Here is a 22,278-nt window from a genome sequence, read left to right as displayed (position 1 = left end):
TAGGATTCAACTCCCAAGTCTCTTTTTAAGAAGTGGTTAGTGGATGGTGATCGATTGTGACTTCCTTGGTTAGAACTAATAAACCCAAAAATGTACCTTATTTAATGTCTTTGATCAACAAAGATAAGCTGTCCAAATCATGAACTAAATAGAAGTTGGATGGGTCTAACTCCAGCCTAAAAAAATTAACACTTTTTGGGTTTTTAAATGTAATTGAATTATAGTGTTGACTTTGATAACTACTTTGCTCCTACGAATATGTTATATCTCCATCATCACAACTTGCTTTGTCATATGGGTATAATAGGATGCGGCAAAGTCATCTCATGAAATGAATATGATGTCGGTATGCCGCAATTTCAGATTTTTTGTATTCATTTTTCTCATGTTCCAACCATTCCTTGCCCTAAAATGAGAAAAATGATAGAAAAAAAATAAAATATAATTTTGAAATCTTAGATTTTGTTTAATTAATTGAGCGGGGAATTAAATTAGTTACTTGGTGTGGAATTGTGATAAAAGTTTTTGGCCCCTAATTCGGTTCTCTGGTTTATTTTTTGTTTGGATTTAGATAAAATTTCTATAAAGGTGAAAATCAAACATCTTCTTTCATATATTCATTTTTCACTATTTTGAATTAGAAATTTAACTAACTGATTTGACCTATAACTGATTCAATGTTTTTTTTTTTTTTTTTGGGGGTTTCTTGGTGGCCAAACAGGAGCTTTGGATTCTTCATGTTGTTTAATTACTTGACTTGATATGATAATGATGGATTTGTAAAAAATAAAAAGTTCTATGCAGAAGGTTTAAATGGATGGTGTTTGTTCCCCTTAAAAATTACTATAACTTTTGAGTAGAGTTTGTGGTATACTTTTATATTTGAACATTTTTTTCATCTTTCTTATGTGTGTGTGTTTGTTTCTCAAAAAAAGAAAAAGAAATGTGGTGTCTATTTCTCAATTGATTCAAAAGGGTTGTCGATCATTATGATCTAAGATATTGGAATTGTATGATTCATATCCCAGTGTGACCCATAATTTCGTTTTTTAGAAGACAATGTGCCCTATAATTAATTTGTTAAACAATTAATTTTTCTATGAGCATATAACAACAAAGAGAACATTGAAACATTAGGGAAAAATGCCCATGCACCCCCTAAATTTTCAGTCACTGGCCAATTTACTTCATAAACAATACATATCTGCCAAACCAATACCTTTGTTAGTTTGGTGTCAAAAAACTAATAGAATAAAAGCATGTGAGATGCAGGTGTTCCTTAAAAACTAATTAAACCACACACGATAGAAAGAAGAGAAAGGAGAGACCAGAGGTCTGACCGGCAAAGAAGAAAGAGAGAGAGAGAGAGGAGGTAGAACCAGAGCCATTGCAGAGCGTCTTTCTGTTGTCTTGCCGCCCTTGTACTGGTGGCACCTTGGTGGTTCCGCCATGCCGTTCACTAGCAACTACGTGGTATGTTTTTTCTCCTTTTCTTACATATTGCTATTTAAATCCACAAAGAACATTTTTTTTTAATTATTATCTCCATGTGCAAATTTATATAGTAGAAATTCTTGGTTTGGTTTAATTTTTTGGTTGGGTCTCTGTGAAATTCTTGGTATTAATTCTTGGTTTGGTTTAATTTTTTGTTTGGTTTAAAATTCCAAGGAGTGACAATGGACATTCATCCATGGCTATAACAAAAAATTAACAAGAACATTAATAGAAGAGTTAGAGAGAAAAAAAACACACACACACAATACAGAGAATAGTGGAAAAAAAAAATACTTGAATTCAATAAAAGGACAATTCCTCTCTTCTTGAATGTGGTGGCTTAGCAGTCTATCAAATTGGATTAGAACCATACGAATCTACAGCTTCCAGTTCAATATGATAACATCTATCTTTGCACTTATCACACTTGTTGGAGATTGCAAAACGTGGGGCCAAGTGAATTATGAAACTGAGAGGAATATCATATTCCTGAATTTTTTCCAACCTTTTTGACTTTTTTAATCAAGATAAGTCTTTGTAGTAAACGAAAATTTGAAGCCAATGTTTTTGTCCAGACCTGTTTTGGACAAGTAAACACACCCTAATTATAAGAAACTATGAGAATGATTGTTGATGATGTAGCTTTATCAACTATGGGAAGTTAGTGATTAGTTGCAAATAAAGTTGCCATATTGCCCAGAAGATTAAGCAATGGATTTTAATTATAAATTCTGCACCAGCTGAAAAAGAGTGAGGTAGCATTATGGTTAATTAATTGTAAACTAGGTGGGCTTTATGGATTTAAGTATAATTCTGCAACAGCTTCAAAAGTCGAACAAGTGTCATTCCCTTCGCAGCAATACTGGATGGCAGACAAAAGTTGCCAAAAGATTACTATAAAGAATTTATTTGAGTCCCATATTTTACAATTACAACATTGACATTGGGTGCATATTTTGCACAGCCACTGATGCGTGCAGCCAGTTTCAGGCTTCATTAGTAAGTTTAAACCATTAGAGCTACTCATATCTCTTTCAGGCATTTAATCAAACAGCTCTATAGTATACTCAAAAGCAACAATTGGTGAACGACACATGGAGATAAAAAAAAAAAAAAAAAAACCAAGAATTTCACATAAACCCAGCCCAAAAATTAAACTAAATCAAGAATTTCTATTATAGAAATTCGCACATGGAGATAAGAAAAAAAGTTCTTTGTGGATTTAAATAGCAATATGTAAGAAAGGGGAAAAAAATTACCAGGTGGTGGTTGGTGAATGGCACAGCAGAACCACCAAGGCGCTGTCGAGACAACGGAAAGACACTCTACAGTGGCTCTAGTTCTACCGCCTCTTTCTCTCTCTTTTCTGCCGGTCTCTCCTCTCTCTTCTTTCTATCGTGTGTGGTTTAGTTAGTTTTTAAAAAACATGTGCATCTCACATGCTTTTATTCAGTTAGTTTTTTATTGCCAAATTAACAGAGGTATTGATTTGGGAGATGTGTATAGTTTATGGACAAAATTGACCAATATATTTAGGGGATGTTTTGGCCAGTGATTGAAAGTTCAGGGGTTGTATAAGCATTTTTCTTGAAACATTATTTTAAAAAAATTTATCAATTAAATTTTGACTCAATTGATTTTATTAGGAACAAATGAAAGCAAACTCTAAAAATTAAGGACCAAATGTGATTTAAGTTTTTTTTTTTTTGGGTGTAAAAAATGTTCAATTACAAAAAAGAATTTTTTTTTTTTTTTGGTTAGTAGAAAAGAAGAAGAAGAAGGTTTAAGCTATTGAATTGGGAAACACAAGCTGACTTACAAGTTACGATTACTTATATAGAAGAGCATCTACATTGGTGGTGCTAAATAACTATATTGCTATTTTTAGCACCATCAAATATCAAAATGTGCCCTACAATGATGGAGCCAAAACTATATTTTTTGCGCTACAAGGTTAAAAAAAAAAAAAAAAATTTATTTGTGTGTTCACACTACTTTTGATTATTTTACTCTTTTTTATTCTTTCTTTTATTCTTATTTCTCTTCGTTTGACATATGCCTGCACTAACCGAAATCTTTGGAGATGATTTCATACTACAATTTGGTGGAGGAACTTCATGGCGTTCACACTTCTTTTACTCTCTTTTTTTCTTTTTTTATATAACGTTTACATTGCTATATATTGTTTGTGCGTTCACATTGCTATTATTCTTTTATTCTTATATGATTTTATTGTGATATTTATATTATTTTATTGTATTGAAAGCTAAAATAGATCCATTAATGCTGAATATTTTATAAAGTGAATAGATAAAATAGATAAAGTAACTTTTTATAATACTAAATAACTAAAAAAAATAGCTCCACCAATGTGGATGCTCAATAACTATATATATATATATATATATCAAATAAAATTCCCCACTTGTCTCTTAACTATCAAGATGTTTCCATGATTGAAATCAAATTTAATTCATATGAATATTCCCTATCTGCTACCGCCAAAATGGATCACTCACCCCAAAACCAAACTTTAGTCTTTTTAGGAATTGAGCGGGACATGTTAGTTGGGATGGTGCCTCACCCTTACCTTAATTGTGGTCTTTGAGTTTGTGATAAAGCTATATTGTCATCGTTAACATTGGCGGCGGCTATTAAAGTCTCACTCTTTATACATTTGACCAACAATTAAAATTACTTTAGAAAAAAAGAAAAAGAAAAGACAGTATAACAATTACAAATTAAGAGATTAGGTAAAAATTTTAATATTTGAATAAGAGATTTGAGATTCAATTTTCATTTATATCAAAAATTGAGTGATATCTTAATTTAAGAGTACAATTATCAAAAACGGACGTTGAAATTGCAAATCACAATACATTCAAAAAACAAAAAACCAACAAAAAAGAAAAATTACACTTTGCTCGAGTATGATTTGTTCGAAAAATACTTTAATCATTGTGATTTAAAAAATGACACTTTATTCACTTATAATTTGATCAGTTAATAACACGTTGCCCATGTATGGTCTTGCTGTTAGTCTAACGACATTTAACTTAAAAACACAATAGAAACTGAATCAAAACATAAAATCTTAACTTATAAACACAATAGAAACTAAATCAAAACACATAATCTTAGAGAAACAAACCTGCCCTACAACCTTCACCCTCTCTCTTTATTATTTATTCCTTTCATTTTCTGGGTTGAAAAATACTAAAGCCGTTCATCAGAACTTAACCCACAAGTAAAATAAGTTCCCACCTAAAATCAAGGTTCCATATTTCACTCCAACGCTTCCTTCTCAGTTACCACATCGGACCATATCCACACAACACAACCCCGTACGCTTAACAGAGTCCTATGTTATCGTATCAACGAAATTTCATTATATAAAATTACAAATCCAACTTTACAAGTCTCCTCCTTCAATTTCAACCCAATTAATATTCACTCTCCTCTCTCTCTCTCAGAGTCCCTTGCCTTCTAATTTATCAGGTAAGAAATTCTATACTTCGGATATTTCTCTTTGCATTAAATTATAGAGAAAAATGAAAATTTTTGTAACAAAATTGGAATCTCAGATTTGTTTTGATTTATTCAAATTCAGATTAAGGTCGGGTAAAGTGTCATTTTTTAGACCCAGTGAATAAAGTGTTATTTTTTAAACCACACGTGGATAATGTGTTTTTGGTTGATGTTTCTTGGGCAAAATAGGTGTAATCTCAAAAAAAAAAAAAAAAAAAAGTACTAGTCCTTTGATTAATGAATCTCACTGCAGAAACATTTGAGCTCTCGAAACAGTCTCCCGGAATATCTATATAAACGCTTTCGAGTCTTCTTATCTCACACACACAATTGAAAACTTTGACCCTTTCACTCATTTCTCACATTTTTAAGGTAAGTGTTTGTACTGTAAACTCAATCAAAATTCTTCCTTTTTTCTTTGCTTCGTTTTTGTATTGGTTCTGGTACCTCAGCGGGTTCATGTTCATTGATAGGGTTACAAATCCCATCATTTTTAACTAGTTTCTGCGTGGGATTTGTTTGTTATGCTTTCTCTGAGGTTAACATTTATCTAAATTTTAATGGGTATTATTAAAAATCAAAAAATTTATTGCCTAATTGGATCTGTTTTCAATTCCTTTCATATTCTAGTAATGATCTTTACCCTTTTTTTTTTGGGTTGGGTTTAAATTTAGTATTCATATACTTATTCTTTTAGTTAAGAGTATGAGGTAGCTTTTATATCACGCTGATGTTTCATATTTCATTCACTATCTTCTTTCTTTTTTTCTTTTGTTGTTGTTGCTGTTGTACTTAATATCCTCTATCAGCTATCAAGTCCCGAACTTGTGGGCTATGACATGATTTCTGTGTGTGTGAATTCAAGTTTGGGGTTTTTGACAAGAAAATAACTGTAGGATTTTTGTGATGGATATAACAAATGGACTGGGAGTTCCACAAGAAACACTGGATGCAGAAATCAAATCATTTTTTGAATCAGCTCCTCCTCTAAAAAACAGTGATGATATCGGTGAAAAATTGAAGAAATTCATCGAGAGGAATTCGTTATCACTAGGCAAGTTCACCCTCTAGTTTAATCACACGGATACATTTTTTTTAAGTTTCTTGAGTTGAATTGGTCTCCATTTATTATATATTAAATAGTGTGTTCGTTTTGATTTGAAACATGTTTTTAGGAAATGGAGAAGCTAGGAGAGTTGCGTGTGTGACATCCGGTGGTACAACTGTTCCTTTGGAGCAACGTTGTGTGCGCTACATTGATAACTTCAGCTCGGGCCATAGAGGGGCAACATCCACGGAGTATGGCACTTTACTCCTTATTGAACGAATTTTTTAATTTGCAAAGCGACATGATATGTTAACTATATTGGTATGCTGATTGTCTTGCAGGTATTTTATAAAGGCCGGATATGCAGTTATCTTTTTATATAGGAGGTGAATTCTAGTCTTTAGTGCGTTTTATGCCATCCGTTAACTCCAAGAAGTTTACAAGTGGGAATTCTTCTTGTCATATGGTGGGTAATGTATGGAATTTATGCAGGGGATCCTACCAGCCATACTGTAGATCTCTTCCTGAGGATCCCTTACTTGAATGTTTTGAATACACTGATGAGTCTAGTATACAAGGTTTGTAGCTTCTGTTACTTGAAAGCCATGACCCAATTATTCAATATAAAAAATGCCAAGATGTCAATTTTTCTCCACAATCACCTTAGTCGCATTATATCTTGTTATCTGTTATTTATGTTTCTCTTTAGAAGTTAATTTATTTATTTTTTTTTTTCTCAGATTTTGTGAACTGATATGTAGGACCTAATCATAGAATGACATAACTGGAGTGGGATTTGGGGGGTTTTTGTCTTTTAATTGTGGGAGGGGAATTTTTTACTGTTACTTTGTCCTGTATTTTTTTAGAACTTTAATTTAAAATTCTTATGATCAAATATTATATAATGCACTGATGGTTCTTATTAAAATGACTGAATTTTGTTTCATAATTCAGTGCGCGAGTCACATTCTGAAGCAGTGAAGAAGGCTATTTCTGAGCATCATGCTGTATGGACTATTGATATGTGTATATATGTTTTGCATGTTTTTCTTCCCCTTTTCCCCTTGAATTTTGACTCTTTGCTCTCTTTGTTTATAATGCGATGGATGAAGATTAACTCAGCATAACAGTGGGCCACTTTGGCTTTTTGTTATTGCAGGCAGTAGCAGAAGGCTTCTTGTTAAAACTTCCCTTTACAACCATATTTGAGTATCTTCAGGTGATCATTATTTGTTTTTCTTTGTAGTTTACTTTTAATTATATAATTGCATATTTTTCTTGAAGACAGTATATTGCTTAGGTGAAAAAAAAAAAAAAGTTTATATATAACATTTAGGAATCTTAACTCTTAAGATTGTATGATTTGTTTTCTGTTGGATGGCTTTACTTCATGTACAATGCCCCTTGAACAGTCAACAGTTTTTTCCCATTTTTTATTATTATTTTTTGGCACTGAATTGCATTTGATGATTATATTGAATCCCTTATGGTGCAAATTGTTGCATGTATATGGTTACCCTTTCCCTTGTATAAATTTACTATTTCTCTTTGGTAAAACCATTTTGTTAAAGTGCCTAGGTATTATAAAATATTTGTTTTATTTCTTGTTTCAGGCTAATTTTCCAACCTAGAAACTTGTTGCTGCTTTATTTGATGTTACAAAAGTGTGTGGTGGCTTTGAACATAATAGCTGACTACCTACTCTTTGATTATGAGCAGATGTTGCAGATGGTTGCAACTTCATTGGGGAGTCTTGGGGCACATGCAATGTTTTATCTTGCAGCTGCAGTTTCTGACTTTTATGTTCCTTGGAAGAGCATGGTAATGGTTTAATATGTTGAATATTGTCTTTCTTTTATTCCATCCTTTTGGATGCATTTGGTACTCAGGAAAAAAAAAAAAATTATCCCTTGGAAGGTTTTTAATTCTTTTTTATAGGTGAGCTTATGCCTGGCCTTTATGGTCCTTGAATTAGCCTAGCAATGATTTAATATATTTAGAGCTTTTAAAGATTGCACTTTTTAGTTTTTACTCCCTCTGTACTGCTGCATTTGGTACTCTGGAAAATGGATTTTGTGAACACTGAAAGAATTTTTACTTAATTTGTAAACCCACAATAAGCTTGGTGCCATTTTTTCTGATATTCAAGAAAATCTGACAGATGATTATTTATAATTGTATGTTTGAGGTGTTTTTGAAAGGGGGAAAAAAGGAAAAAAAGAAAATAAAAAGGTTAGTTATTGTATTTCTTATTCATCTTGTCTCACGCATCACTTAATTGGCAATCATATATTGCAGGGGTAAAATAATTTTGATCTTCTTTGTCATTTTATTTTGACCATTGTAGAGCACATGATTGTTTACAGAATTCTCCCAATATCATCATGTATAAACAGACTGAAAATCAATTCTTTGTTATAAATGTATTAAAAAAATGGTATTTAACAAAATTTATCAGATATTGGTCTGACTTGGAGTAAGTTCAGTCTTTCGCTGGTTAGCTGCATGTTGGATTTTAGGCTGACTATATAATTCAAATTCATCTAAAATTAGTATCATATTTTATATCAGTAACAACAAAAACCTAAGAAGAGCACAGATTTGCCTTTTGAAGTTCCAACTGTAGCCAAGGAAGTTAGCTCAAATTTATTTAACTTGGCATATTAGATTTTGCGCCATTTCCTTAGCATAGGATTCCTCTACTAGAAACTTGTGACTGCTCTCATAACTTTAGTCCACTCTTCTATTGACTCACAAACAAGTGCTGAGAAATACTTTTCATGAAATTGGAAAGTCTTGTACTTTTCTTTATAAAAGATATGGCTTTGTTTGCAGGCAGAACACAAAATACAATCAGCATCTGGTCCTCTGGACATGCGACTTGTTCAAGTGCCAAAGATGCTCTCGGTCCTGAGGAAAGATTGGGCTCCAATGGCTTTCTGCATATCTTTCAAGGTTGAATATTTTTGCCACCACTAGTTAATTTTACTTGGGTGAATATAAAAGGTTTGACATACCCATAAATTATTTTATAACGATATATAGCAACATCTGCAATGATGTCATGAGAGAGAGAATCAGTGAGGCAAGGTCATCTGTGGGGGACTTAAATAGGTTTGTTTAGGACTTCCACTGAACAGAGATGCATTCACAATTTTTTTAGCTTCATATACTTCTTTGGTAATGTGAATTTGAGAAATAGAAAAGGGTAGGCAGAGGATGTATGGTCTTTCATAATCCCCTATGTCTTGAAGAAAGTGGAGGGCCTGTTACTCTCCCTTCCTCTTGAACTTTGCATAGAAAGCATTTTGCTATAAGTTCCTGGACTTTTTATTATTTTATAATGAGATGGTACTGAAAGTTTTCCTCTGCTTGACTAAACAGCTAGAGACAGATATAAAAATACTTTTGGAGAAGGCTGATATGGCTCTTAAAAAGTACAAGATGCATATGGTTGTGGCAAATGAGCTTTTAACTCGCAAAGACGAGGTTGTAGTTGTTACAAGCAATGAAAAGATATCAGTTCGCCGTGACAAGACTCAAGTTGGTGATGTTGTGGAGAATCCCCTGATTAGAGTTATTGTGGAGAGACATTCAGCTTATGTTGAGAAGCCAGATATATGATATCTAAGCCTAAAACATCATCAAAAGTTGATATAGTAGACATTTACCAAAAATTGCTTTATGGTAGCAGGTCCTTATGATAATCATTTGGATTATCTGGTAGGCTGACTGCCTTTGGGCAAAAAATAAAAAGATATAAAAAGCAAATTTTGATTTCAATCAGTGCTTACAGAATAACTTCAAAGGGGGGAGATTATGGCAAACATTGTAATCTCTCTATACTGTGACAAAAAGTGAATAAAGTTGTTCCAACATTGTAATCCCTATATACTGTGGCAAAAAGTGAATAAAGTTGCTCCTTCTATTGATGATAGTGTTTCCTCTTTCCTATTATGTCTCAAAGAAATTTGAAGTTATGAAATATAAAATATCATTGTCCATTGATGCAGTTTGACTTCGCATGCGTCTGTATTTTGTGTTATATGTTTTGTTAACAGTTAATCCCAAGCCCACAAAAACAAGGGTTGTAAGTTGATGGTCAACGTACAATTTAATTACTTTATTATGAATAACTGCAGTTTCATTGAACATCATAAGCAGCTACACTAAAACCATAATGTCATGCACTTATATCTATGTGATATCAGGCCGATATATGTGAAATTGGAAAAGTCAATGCTGTATGCTGTATGCTGTGATCTATCAAATAACATTGCTTGACCTCCTTTCTGTACCTAACCCTACAGGCTAGAGGTGGGTCTCCTGAATCATTGAATCCAAAGAATTCATGGATGGTTTGTTTGGTGTGAAATTGTCATCTATGTATTATATCTTTTTTATTTTTCAGTGTGAAATGGAACCAACACAATTGTGTTTGCATTAGCATATGACAACCCATGACATCCCAAAAAAACTGGACGTCAAGTTTTAGGGCTGATCACATTAGTCAGAAAATATTGAAGCCACACTTTCAGAGATCCTAAGCCCAGCTAGGTGCATTTCAAATTTTGGAGCAGCAGAAAGTAATTATTGGCAATAATGTTGCCTCTTCATTCAGCTTGACAGCCTTGAGTTTTAGATCCTGCTAGATGAGCTGCATAGTTGCCATTTTATTTATTTAGATAGCTCTTTCCTAGTTGTCAAGCCCTGACCACCTGGAGTCAGTTAACAAAGCTGCGATCCTATTACAACATTTCTAAATGATTTTATCTTATGTAACGGTTGTATTTTACTCATTTTTATTCTTTCTTTTATTCTTATTTCTCTTCTTCTGTGTTCACACTGCTATTGTTCATGCGTTCACACTTTTTTTACTCATTTTTTTTTTCCTTTTTTATATAGTGTTCACACTGCTATATATTGTTTATGTGTTCAAGCTGCTATTGTTCTTTTATTCTTATTATTTTATTGTGATGTTTATATTATTTTATTGTGTTGAAAACTAAAATAGATCCACTGATGCTGGATGTTTAGTAAAATGAATAGGTAAAATAGATAAAATAACTTTTTTTTTGTGCAAAATAGTTTAAAAAATAACTCTACCAATATGGATGCTCTTACATGTGAATTATATGGAAAGCAAGAAATAAAGCTGATTCTATAATACAACTCGCCATTGTTCAAATTGTAATTTGACTGCGCACCAACACCCAAATTAACCGGTTTAACTCAACCTCAAATTTAAAGATATTGCAACTGTTTAGGTCGTGAACTAATGGCTCCTTAGTTTCAAGCGCATTAAATCGCAATGTTTCAGCCCATAAGGCTATAGAGTAGTTCCACGAAACAATGGATATGTGGACCTAATATCCCTGGTGAATCTACCTATGCCTAGTGAGGGTACAGGTACAACTTCCAAGTCAAGAGCCTATCAGGCTACAGGTCCGCATACAACTTTATCACGCTTATATAAGTTTCTTATAGCATGATCACCTTTCACCATTCCAGCAAAATAAGTACCAGGTACCAACTAAAAACAAAGGCTCCATTCCAAACAGGTGAACAACTGACTAAACATCACACCGGGCGTGAGTGTGGCACACCCGGAAAGCACTTTTTTATTTGTAAATGGTAATTTCCCATTCATTTCTCTAAACTCTTGAAGGAATACTATACATTTTCCACTTTTTATACAATAAATTTATGTATCACCAAGAGATACTCTAGAATGTATTCTATAATAAGATTTGGGATGACAGTGAGTGAAGTAAATTGTCTACAGCGCCTCATCATCATCTGTCTCAAGTTCAAGACCCTCTGCAGCTAAAAGTTGACTGATTACCTTTTTCTTCTCTTCTTCTGCTTTCTTTCGCATCAAATCCCTTTTCTTTAGGACAAGTGTATGCCGTTTAAGGGTGCTGGAGAAATACTCCTGGTATGCCTTTTTTTCTCTGGCCAGAATTCTTTTCTCTTCTTCAGGGTCAACCTGGAATTGCAATAGATTTTAAGAAAGAATTGCAGCAAAAATGTGGAGAATAATTAAAGGATTCTATTAGTGAAAAGTGAGATCAAAGAAGAAACTTTGCGGAAGCTATTATTTTAAATGTGAATCACCAGAAAATATGGTGTGGTATGATGCCTATAGCTATACTTTTCTAACTGCAAGAGGCAGGGCCTTTCGGTATCCATCAAATAATTAGAAGGGAAGAATTATATCTTTAATGCTGCACAAAACAATTATGATTTGCAGAATAATTGTCTCAATTCTACTTTCCATCCAGTTTTGAGAATCAATTTTCAACTTATCTTGTTTTAAATAAAAGGTATTTATATGGTGCAGAATCAGTATAATTTTATTTGAAAAATATAAAAAAGAGAACAAAGAGCTAGGTCAATAGGCTGTTATAAGAGAAAGATGGAGCTTGAGAGCATTCTTTTACTGGTAAGTTACACACAAACCTATTTTTAAACCACAACCTCATCCTCCACCCCAATCTTGTCAGAGGGGGAAGTGTCGTTTGAGTCAAGACATAGGTAGCTTGAGAGCAATTTTTTCAACTAGTTGGAGATATAATTTAAATCAATACCTTTGAACGAGCAAGACGGCGAGCACGAAGACTCATTTCACGCTGCTGCTGCTCAGCCCAAGCTGCAATGGCCATATCACCCCGCTGATCAAAAGCTTTTCTCTTTTTCATAAGCCACTCCATCCATGCTTGAGATGCCTGATATATTAGTGAACATAAAACACCATTACTAAAGCAGCTAACATGAGGATTCAATTATAAATTTGCAAAAAACGCATCATCTAATCAATAACCAATGAACTGAATCATCAATTTTATGCATATATAAAAGAGATAGTGCATTTGGAGGCTGGAAGTTTATGTATTTTGGAAGCTGAATGGTGCACTAAGTTGAAGAATTGAACGTGAACAGTTTAAATAAAACTGAAATTGATTATTTTAGCATCAACTTTTAGGTGAAAATATACTCCAAAGCATCTTGGTCAATATCTCAACCAAGAGTTTAGAGCCTTACATATTTACCCTATAGGACAACCTATGTGAAGCACTAAAACAAATTATGTATATTTACAGGTATGATATTGAATATGTTTATACCTTTCATAAAACTTAAAGCACAGAATGCAAAGCAAAGACTTAAAAGTAACTATACTCAACAGAATTGTTGGAAATCAAAATAAAGGCTTAGTAAATTGGACTAATTGATTATGCTAAAATACTTTGCAAGTATTGCACATAAAAGCAGAATATGAAGAGAGAATTTAGAGCGTTCTTTGTATTGCTTAATGATTGTTATATTCTTCCTTTCATATGTTTGAGCAGTCCTATAATCTCCCCACCCAAAAGTTTCACACTGGAGTAGCAAATAAAATTTGCTAATGATTATCTATGTATTTTGTATGTCATAAAACTGCCAAATCATGCTAACTTAGAACTACTAAGCTGATAATTATAGTGATTATTTTCACATTTTCTTGTATAAATAGACTAAATAGTGGTATGAGAATTTTAGTTTTGAAATTATTTAACAATACCATAATAGGTGACTCATAACACAAAGCTCGCAAAATATCTCACAAATGCATGCTTCATGTAGCTTACCATGAAACTAGAAAATTTTAAAATTCATAAATAATTGGCTTTGCTCATTCTCATGGTTATGTTGTGGTGAAGAAATTCTCCGGTACTGCTTTTTACTAACAATGATACAATTCTTGTGAGCATGTGCAAAGTTGTTAGATTCCAAATGCAGCTAGTATTGTGCTACAATAGTTTATAATGCAATCGGGAACTTCACAAAGGATAAATGAAAGTAACAACATATGATTCATAATAAAAATTATCACCAAGTATAATTACCAATAATTTCAATATAACACTAAAATTCTTGAATGCCAAGCTGTCCAATGATTAACATATATAAGATAAAAATTAGACATCTTTTCTATGCTCCATAATAATACTAAAAAATATTAACATGTGGACATCTAAAGCAAACTATGAAGTGACACAGTGATTAAAATATAAAAATTATTATAATTTTGTTTAAAGTATAAATTATTATAACTTACTTTCATTGGGTTGACCCGGTTATCCATATCATATTTCCTCCGCTTCTCATCATCTCCGAGCAACTCATAAGCAGCTTGAATCTTAATAAATCTAGCTTCAGTTGTTTCTCCTTCCTCAAGAGTCCCTCTACCGTCATAAACTTGAAACAAGAAAGATGACTGGATCAATACCAAGTCCAAGAATAAGGGCCAACTTCTAAGCATACACCGTACAGAACAGAAAATAAGAAACAAGTTGCAAAGAACATTTTGCGCTGACATCCACCATGAAATTAACAACCCCCCTTCCAGCCCAAAAAAAAAATCTATAGAAACAATCCATACGAAAACTTAACCCGAAAAGTGAAAGTCATAGTAAAGGACAAACCATCTGGATGATAAAATTTGGCCAAGCGTCTGTAAGCCAACTTTATTTGCTCCTCATCAGCATCTCTCTCTAACTCTGTATCAAAACCAAAGGAAACAAATTTGAGACACAATTTGTTAAGCACCCATCAACATTCAAATAGAACAAACCTTCCAAAAGTCTACAAGTTACCTAACAGCACATAAACTTGAATAACATGCTTATGTATAAGTTAAAAACAAACATATATAAAAACCATATCTTTTAAATGTATAAAGCTTTAATTTTTTTTTTTCTTCAATAATCTAATTCATCCTTTTGTCCAATTATTCACATATATAAGGATGTTACAAATTGTTACATTAAATGATAAATTACCGATTATCTGAAATGTTTAAACTTTTGGAACCATCAACAATTTTTCACGGTATCAGAGTAGATTCAAGCCCTGGCTCCACCTTACCTCCCACTTTAAAAAATTTTCTCATTTATTTTGGACCCCACAGCAGTTTCGTCCCACAAGTAAAGGTGATGTTAGATTAAATTATTAAATTAATCATTTTTTTCAAGCTTTCAAGACAATCGGTAATTTATCACAAATTATTCAAATCCACACATATATTATTGTAAAAGCTTACAAAGCACATAATCACTAAATTAAAAAAAAAAAAAAAAAAAAATTGCTTGTAATTGTAATTGTGTGTATGATTTCTAGAACTGATTTGAAAGCTATGAGGAACAGTAAAAAGAAAAAGAGAAATAGATACCGAGAGTTTCGTAGGGAGATTTCTGATCGGACCAATTGCAAGCGTGAACCAGGGTCCTCCTCTGGTTGACACGAAACCAGGGCTCAGCACCATTGGAATTCAAGCCCAAGGAATCGAACCAGGCAGAGGAGAATTGAGGCCCGTAATTAGGGTTTGGAAGGGAAACCCTAGGTCGTGCTCGCTGTCTCTGTCTGCAAGAAATGATGGAGGAGAACACCGTGTACGGCCTACATATTGTTCTCAGATTGCTCATCTTCTCTCCGCACAAATCGCTCAGTTTCGAACCCCCAAACCCTAAGGCTTCAATTTTATTTCAACAATTTAAAAATAAAATATAAAAAAAATGGCGTGATTTGCGTAGCTGAGCTGAGGTTGAAGACGTGAAGGAAGTTGAAAGAGGTTCTGATAATGGGACCTACATTTGAGAATCTCACTGAATCTGATTTTTTTTTTTAATTTTCAAAATGATTTATCCTATATAGTCCAAATCTTTTGGAATATTTTTCTTTCTTTATTTTTATTTTTATTTTCCGAAATTGGGATTTATGGACGGTTAGGCTTTCTGTACAATGACAGTTGAGATTTAGGTAAATTACCTTTTTGCTCATTTCCTCATCCCATAATAATGAATAAGATTTCCTATGTTTTATTATTATTATTTTTTGGAATCAGAATTTGCTATTCCTAATAACGTGGCCTCTTTTCCCAAATATTCCGTTTTTTGCAAAAAAATATTATTGAAAAGTCTTCCTCCAAAGTTATTTAGTTATATATATAGTTTCTTTTGAATTCAATTTTGCTAACATTGAGTTTAGTGAACTCGAATTTTAAGCAAATGGGTGCTCACATGGATCGTCGGATAGATATCTTTCTTTGACCTAAGGCTTTGGCTGCGCCAACCTTAAGTTTGTAGAATACGTGCCTACTCCCTGTAGTGAGGCTGTAGTTTATTTTCTGGTTTCTTGAAGGGCAGAACGTGAGGTTTTTTCTAGTGATTAAGGCATGGACAATCTCTCGATTTTGTGGGAGTCTTTTTCATTGACTGAGTCTGAAGGAAATACATATCATGTAGACGATGGAGGACTTGATGGGAAGTTTCTTTTGGCAGTAAGGTTTTTTACAGGGAGAGCGTTGAACATGGAAGCCGTCGCACGAACGTTTAAATTACTTTGGCACACTAAGAAGGGATTCGAAGTACGCGACATGGGCAATCATCGAGTTTTATTCTTGTTCTCGGAGGAGTCTGATATAGATAGAGTTGTAGCGGGTGAACCATGGACTTTTGACAAATATTTGGTCGCCCTGAAAAGAATACAAAGCCAGACGGAGATGAAGGGCCTGGAGTTTGATAGTGCACACTTTTGGATATAGGTTCATGATCTTCCTGTGGGGAGTTTGAATATGCGAGTGGTCCAAGATATTGTCTCAGTGGTAGGGGAAGTTATGAACAGTAGGGCAGACAATGAGGACTATGAAGGTGGCAATTTTATGCGGGTTAGGGTGAAGGTTGATTTGACAAAACCTTTGAGCAGAGGCAGAAAAATAGGATTGCGCAATGGTGAGGAAAATTGGGCGAGCTTCAAATACGAATGCTTGCCTAACCTTTGTTATTGGTGTGGTCGACTTACTCACCATGATAAAGGATGCTCTATTTGGTTGAATAGGAAGGGTACGCTGAGGGAGAGTGACCAGCAATTCGAGTCGTGGATGCGAGCGGTTACTCCAAATTTGGCAAAGAAAACGGTTGTAAGGGTTGTTGGTTATGAAGCGGAGGTGAGGGAGGATAACAGGGATGCAACGAGTCAGGCAAGGAGGGAGGAAGGAGGGTCTGAAGCTCAAATTGCTGAGCAGAACCATAGTGAGCTGTCCGAACTTGATGAGTAGCAACCAAAGGTAGTACATGCTAGATTAGAGGATGCTGTGAACCTTGAAAAAACCACTTCAGTTGGCATGCTTTCTGCACAGGTAGAGGGGTTTGTAAGCCAGGATTTTCAAGCTAAATTGGATGAAATTGATGTTGCACTAGGGTGTTTTGAGACCTCAAAGGTGACTGGATTGGATGAGTGGGATAACCGGGCTGGTCAAGGCGGGATTAGGAAGGAGCCTACTGAACTGGTGGGGACAAATGGTCATTCCAAATCAGGCAGAATGGGTGGTTTGCCTTCAGATGGGTTGGGATCGACACCTTTAAAGCGACCAAGAGAGGATTCAAGTGAGGAACTGAGACTTGTGAATGTTGGTAGGAAGAAACAGGTGGTTGAGTTTAAGAATTTAACGGTGGAGGCTGAGGTTCAGCCCCGCCGACAGCCATGAAAGCCTTAGCTTAGAACTGTAGGGGGCTTGGGAACCGACGTGCAGTTCAAGAGCTTGTCGACATTATGCAAGCACAAGATCCCATGATTGTGTTTTTATTTGAAACATGGTCATCTAAGGAGCATATGAAATGGGTTCGAGATAGGATTCTTTTTTATGGATGTTTTACTGTTCCTAGTAACGATAAGGGTGGTGGTTTAGCTCTTTTGTGGAAGAAGGAGGTGGATGTGTGGGTGGATAGTTTTTCGAACTACCATATTGATTCTATTGTGCATGGTGGTTCAGAGAATGCTTGGAGATTGATTGGTTTCTATGGGGAGCCTGATACAAATCATAGAAGTGAAGGTTAGATATGCTAAGAATGCTTAGCTCAAAGCTGAAGCTTCCTTGGTGCTGTTTGGGTGATTTTAATGAACTTTTGGAGGTGGGAGATAAGAGAGGTGGGGCTCCACGGGCTCATTCTTTGATGCAAAACTTTAGAGAAGTATTGGACCATTGTGGGTTTGTTGACCTAGGCTTTTCGGGACCGGAGTTTACTTGGCATGGGAGGCGAAGGGGAGAATGGATTTGGGAAAGGTTGGATAGGGGTGTTGCAAATTATGAATGGTTAACTTGTTTTCCCACAGGTAGGGTGAGACACCTAAATTGCTTTACCTCAGACCATAGGCCGATTCTTCTTTATTTGGATGATAATGGTGAGCAACAAAAATGGCGTAGGAAGCCTTTCCGGTTTGAATCTATGTGGATTTCAGATCCTGAATGTAAAAAGGTGATAACAAGAGCTTGGGATTGTGCCCCTAATGGTACACCTATGTTTGTGACTGCAACAAAATTAAAAAGGTGTAAGAAACGGTTAAAATCTTGGAGTTAGGATCACTTTGGCAATGTTAAAAATCAGATAAAGCAAGTGAAGGAGAAATTGTGGCATGCTGAAGAGGTTTCGGCCAAATCTGGGGATCATGAGGAGGTGATTCGATTGAAACAGGAGTTGAATGTATCACATGACAAAGAGAAGAAAATGTGGCAACAACGGTCTAGGGTTCAGTGGTTGAAGAATGGGGATCAGAATACTAAGTTTTTTCATGGGACTGCTACTCAAAGGAAGAGGAAGAATTTTATTAAGGGGTTGCATGATGGGAATGGGGTTTGGAAAGAGGATGAAGAGGTATTTTCGGCTTTCCTTAATGATTTTTATACTAATCTCTTTACTTCCTCAACTCCACAGGATTTAGATCGTGTGTTGGATGGGGTGAATGCTGTAGTAACTGATGATATGAGAGCAGAACTTGATAGACCTTTCACAAGTGAGGAGGTGGGAGAAGCAATTAAGGGGATGGCTCCACTTAAAGCCCCTGGTCCGGATGGTATGCCGCCTTTATTTTTTCAAACTTACTGGATTGATATTGGTATGGATGTTTCTCAGGCTGTTTTATCTTGTTTAAATTCAAGGTCTATCCTTAGGTCTATAAACCATACCTTTATTACTCTGATCCCTAAAATCCAAAACCCCGAAAGGGTTTCTGATTTCCATCCTATAAGCCTTTGTAATGTGATTTATAAGATTATTAGTAAGGCGATAGCAAACCGTCTCAAGCCTCTGCTTAATTCTATTATTTCTGAGACCCAGAGTGCTATTATTGCTGATCGTTTGATTACTGATAATATTTTAATTGCTTTTGAGTCTTTGCATCATATGAAGAATAGTTGTTCAGGCAAGAAAGGTTTTATGGCTATGAAATTAGATATGAGCAAGGCTTATGATAGGGTGGAATGGGTTTTTCTTGAAAAAATTCTCCTCAAGATGGGATTTTCGGATATATGGGTGGCTTTGATTATGGAGTGTATTACTACGGTGTCATATTCTATTCTTGTGAATGGTGAACCAAAGATGTGATTGTTCCCTCTCGTGGTTTACGACAAGGGGATCCTCTTTCCCCTTATTTGTTCCTTTTTTGTGCTGAAGGGTTGAATGCTCTCTTACGAAATGCTGCAAATGAAGGAGTGATTAATGGTTTCTCTCTTTGTAGAAATGGGCCTAAACTAACACACCTGTTTTTTGCAGACGATTGTTTAATTTTTTGTAAATCTACTCTTGAGGAGCGTAATAAAATTCAAGAATTGCTTGCCATTTATGAGACTGTTTCTGGTCAGATGATCAATAAGGAGAAGACTACTCTCTTTTTCAGCAGGAATACAGATGAAGCTACTTAGGAAGCTCTAAAAGTGGCCCTTGGTGTTCCGGTCATCAAAAATTATGAGAAATATTTGGGGTTGCCCTCCTTTGTAGGTTGGGATAGGAATGCATGTTTTACTCAGATCAAAGAAAGGATTTGGGGCCGAATGCAGGGGTGGAAGGAAAAGTTGTTGTCTTAAGCAGGGAGGGAAGTTATGATTAAGGCAGTGGTCCAATCTATCCCGGTTTATTCCATGAGCGTCTTCAAGCTTCCGGTGGGTCTTTGCAAAGATATTGAAGCCATGATACGGAAATTTTGGTGGGGTAGTGGGGATGCGAGAAAAATTCATTGGGTTAAATGGAGCTCTTTATGTTCTTCTAAATCAATTGGTGGCATGGGGTTTTGGGACTTTCAGAAGTTCAATCAGGTGTTATTGGCTAAACAGGTTTGGGGTTTTTTTCATCACCAAGATACACTTCTCTTTAAAGTCTTTAGTGCTAAGTATTTTCCAAATGGTAATATTTTTGATGCCCCAATTCACCCTAAGTGTTCTTATGCATGGCAGAGTATTTTGACTGCACGTAGTGTCATTGAGAAAGGTGCGATATGGAGGGTAGGTAGTGGACAAATGATAGATGTTTGGCATCATAGGTGGCTGCCTGATCTCAACCATAGTAAAATTATTTCACCCAACACCAATAATGATGTTAGTAGGGTGTGTGATCTGTTCCTACCTGGTACACGGACTTGGGACCCGGGGCGTCTGGCAAGCTGTTTTTTACCATGGGAAGCGGATATGGTGTGCAAAATCCAGGTTTGTGCGGATGGATAGGAGGATATTTTGATTTGGCCTTTGACTGCTGATGGGGATTATAGTGTAAGGAGTGCATATAGAATGCTTGTTGATATTGAGAACCAGTCGCTGCCAAGTTCTTCTGCTCCTTCTGGTGATGGTTCGGTGTGGAAGAAAATTTGGAAGGTCCATGTTCCTCATAAAATTAGACATTTCTTGTGGCGTGCTGCAAAGGATTCTTTGCCCACAAAACAGAACTTGGTGGCTCGGCATATCCCTGTTGGTAATGTTTGTGATGGTTGTGGTGATCATTCGGAATCGGTGATGCATGCGTTATGGCTTTGTGATCAAGTTCGTTCGGTTTGGATGACAGATTCGGGTTTTTTGTTTTTGGTTCAGGCAAAGTGCAGGACGTTTTTGGAGCTGTTGGAGGTTTTGTTTAATCATGGTTCATGTTATCGTGTTGCGCTTTTTGCTACTGTCGCGTGGTGTCTGTGGTAGTTCCGTAACAGGTTGAGAAAGTGCCAATCAGTGTGGCCGTTGCATGAACTGGGTGAGCGAGCTCGAGGCTTAGTTGATGAGTTTTGGGAAGTTAATCCTCAAGTACAGAGTGTGCCAGTGCGTCGGTCCCTGGTGCGTTGGTCTCCTCCCCCTCAGGATCATTACAAAGTGAACTTCGATGCAACTTTCTTTGCAAAAACCGGGTCAGCAGGTGTTGGTGTAGTTGTTTGTGACTATGATGGGCAGATTATTAGAGCTTTGTGGTAGAATATTGGCTCGGTTCAATCTGTTGAAATGGCTGAAGCTTTGGCAGCTCGTAGGGCAGTGAGGTTTGCTGCAAAGTTGTGTGTGTTTCAAGTGATTATTGAAGGTGATTGTAGTTGGGTTATTGCTGCTTTGAAAGGCTTTGGTCGCTGTCGTACTTTGTTTGGCCACATTATTGATGAACCTAAGCAAATTGGAGGAACGTTGAGGAGCTGTTTGTTTCAGCATGTTCGGCGTGAGGGGAATAGGTTAGCTCATTGTTTAGCTAAAAAAGCAGTTTTATCTGCAGATACTGATGTATGGGTAGAATCTCTGCTTGAAGATGTGGAAGATGTTTTCCATTCGGATTTGCCTTGAACTTGTGGTGTATTTTTTAGTTTTGGGTTTTCTTAATAATATTTCGCTTACCTTTGTCTCAAAAAAAAAATATTCTCTGTTTCTAATTCTGAAGCATTTCTAGCAATTATTTCTTTTCTGCATTCCATTTGCCAATCAGTGGGGTCAATCTTAAGCTTAAAATATACGTTTAATTTAACCAGTAGTTTATATAAAACTTTTTTTTTTAACAAACACTCTTTTTTTTTTTTTTGTACATTCTATTTAAGAAAATGAAATTAAGCTCAGCCAAATAAAGTGTGAGAAATATATTAGATATATTAGCCTAATGTAATAGGTCCAAGTCTAATACACTAATTCTACTTTGGGTGCAAGCTAAGCCTCTTGCTTGTACTAGAAGTCTATTAATCTAGGGTTTAGTCATCAGAAGTCACATATGCTTGTCTGCTGGATTTAGACCCCACGACATCTCGTAGACACCGTGGCTCAGTGCTGTGTCATCCACAAACTCAAGCAAACCCGTGACATCAATCTCAGATCTGTGCAAATCCAAGCATCGCCTGATGAAACCAACCACACAGACGTGCCCCACAGCCTCCCGTGAGAAAAACCT

At 35.4% G+C, this 22,278-nt stretch overlaps 3 protein-coding genes across 4 annotated transcripts in view; 2 read left to right on the top strand and 1 right to left on the bottom strand.

Moving 5' to 3' along the window:
* Positions 1-4,626: 4,626 nt before the first annotated feature.
* On the top strand, positions 4,627-10,002 carry LOC126707931 (phosphopantothenate--cysteine ligase 2-like). 2 transcript variants are annotated; one of them, XM_050407674.1, is made up of 10 exons: positions 4,627-4,992; positions 5,919-6,076; positions 6,198-6,321; positions 6,412-6,456; positions 6,563-6,648; positions 7,025-7,077; positions 7,230-7,289; positions 7,790-7,891; positions 8,906-9,025; positions 9,455-10,002. In XM_050407674.1, exons 2-10 carry the CDS (start codon positions 5,929-5,931, stop codon positions 9,692-9,694), a joined length of 978 nt encoding a protein of 325 aa, XP_050263631.1. In that variant the 5' UTR covers positions 4,627-4,992; positions 5,919-5,928; the 3' UTR covers positions 9,695-10,002. The 2 variants fall into 2 exon arrangements, with proteins under 2 accessions (XP_050263631.1, XP_050263630.1); XM_050407673.1 differs by lacking the exon at positions 4,627-4,992 and adding an exon at positions 5,257-5,394.
* Positions 10,003-11,644: 1,642 nt separating this feature from the next.
* On the bottom strand, positions 11,645-15,740 carry LOC126707932 (uncharacterized). Its single transcript, XM_050407675.1, has 5 exons — positions 15,285-15,740; positions 14,539-14,613; positions 14,172-14,311; positions 12,661-12,798; positions 11,645-12,059 (listed from the first exon to the last, which is right to left on the bottom strand). Exons 1-5 carry the CDS (start codon positions 15,535-15,537, stop codon positions 11,850-11,852), a joined length of 816 nt encoding a protein of 271 aa, XP_050263632.1. The 5' UTR covers positions 15,538-15,740; the 3' UTR covers positions 11,645-11,849.
* A 6,456-nt stretch (positions 15,741-22,196) lies between these two features.
* Positions 22,197-22,278, top strand: part of LOC126710384 (uncharacterized) — a 102,575-nt gene continuing 102,493 nt past the window's right edge. The window contains exon 1 of the mRNA XM_050410813.1: positions 22,197-22,206. The gene's annotated coding sequence lies outside the window, so the exon portion shown is untranslated. The remainder of the gene's footprint in view (positions 22,207-22,278) is intronic.

This window comes from Quercus robur, chromosome 12 (genome assembly GCF_932294415.1).
Source record: "Quercus robur chromosome 12, dhQueRobu3.1, whole genome shotgun sequence".
Taxonomy (NCBI): Eukaryota; Viridiplantae; Streptophyta; class Magnoliopsida; order Fagales; family Fagaceae; genus Quercus; species Quercus robur.
This window is presented reverse-complemented; position numbering and strand designations above follow the sequence as displayed.

Coding starts and splice junctions, on each gene's coding strand:
- LOC126707931 (XM_050407674.1), top strand. CDS start 5,929: ATGGATATAACAAATGGACTGGGAGTTCCACAAGAAACACTGGATGCA. Junction 7,290..7,789: donor CCATATTTGAGTATCTTCAG/GTGATCATTATT, acceptor GATTATGAGCAG/ATGTTGCAGATGGTTGCAAC. Junction 7,892..8,905: donor ATGTTCCTTGGAAGAGCATG/GTAATGGTTTAA, acceptor CTTTGTTTGCAG/GCAGAACACAAAATACAATC.
- LOC126707932 (XM_050407675.1), bottom strand. CDS start 15,537: ATGAGCAATCTGAGAACAATATGTAGGCCGTACACGGTGTTCTCCTCC. Junction 14,614..15,284: donor ATCTCCCTACGAAACTCTCG/GTATCTATTTCT, acceptor GTTTTGATACAG/AGTTAGAGAGAGATGCTGAT. Junction 12,060..12,660: donor GCCGTCTTGCTCGTTCAAAG/GTATTGATTTAA, acceptor TTGCAATTCCAG/GTTGACCCTGAAGAAGAGAA.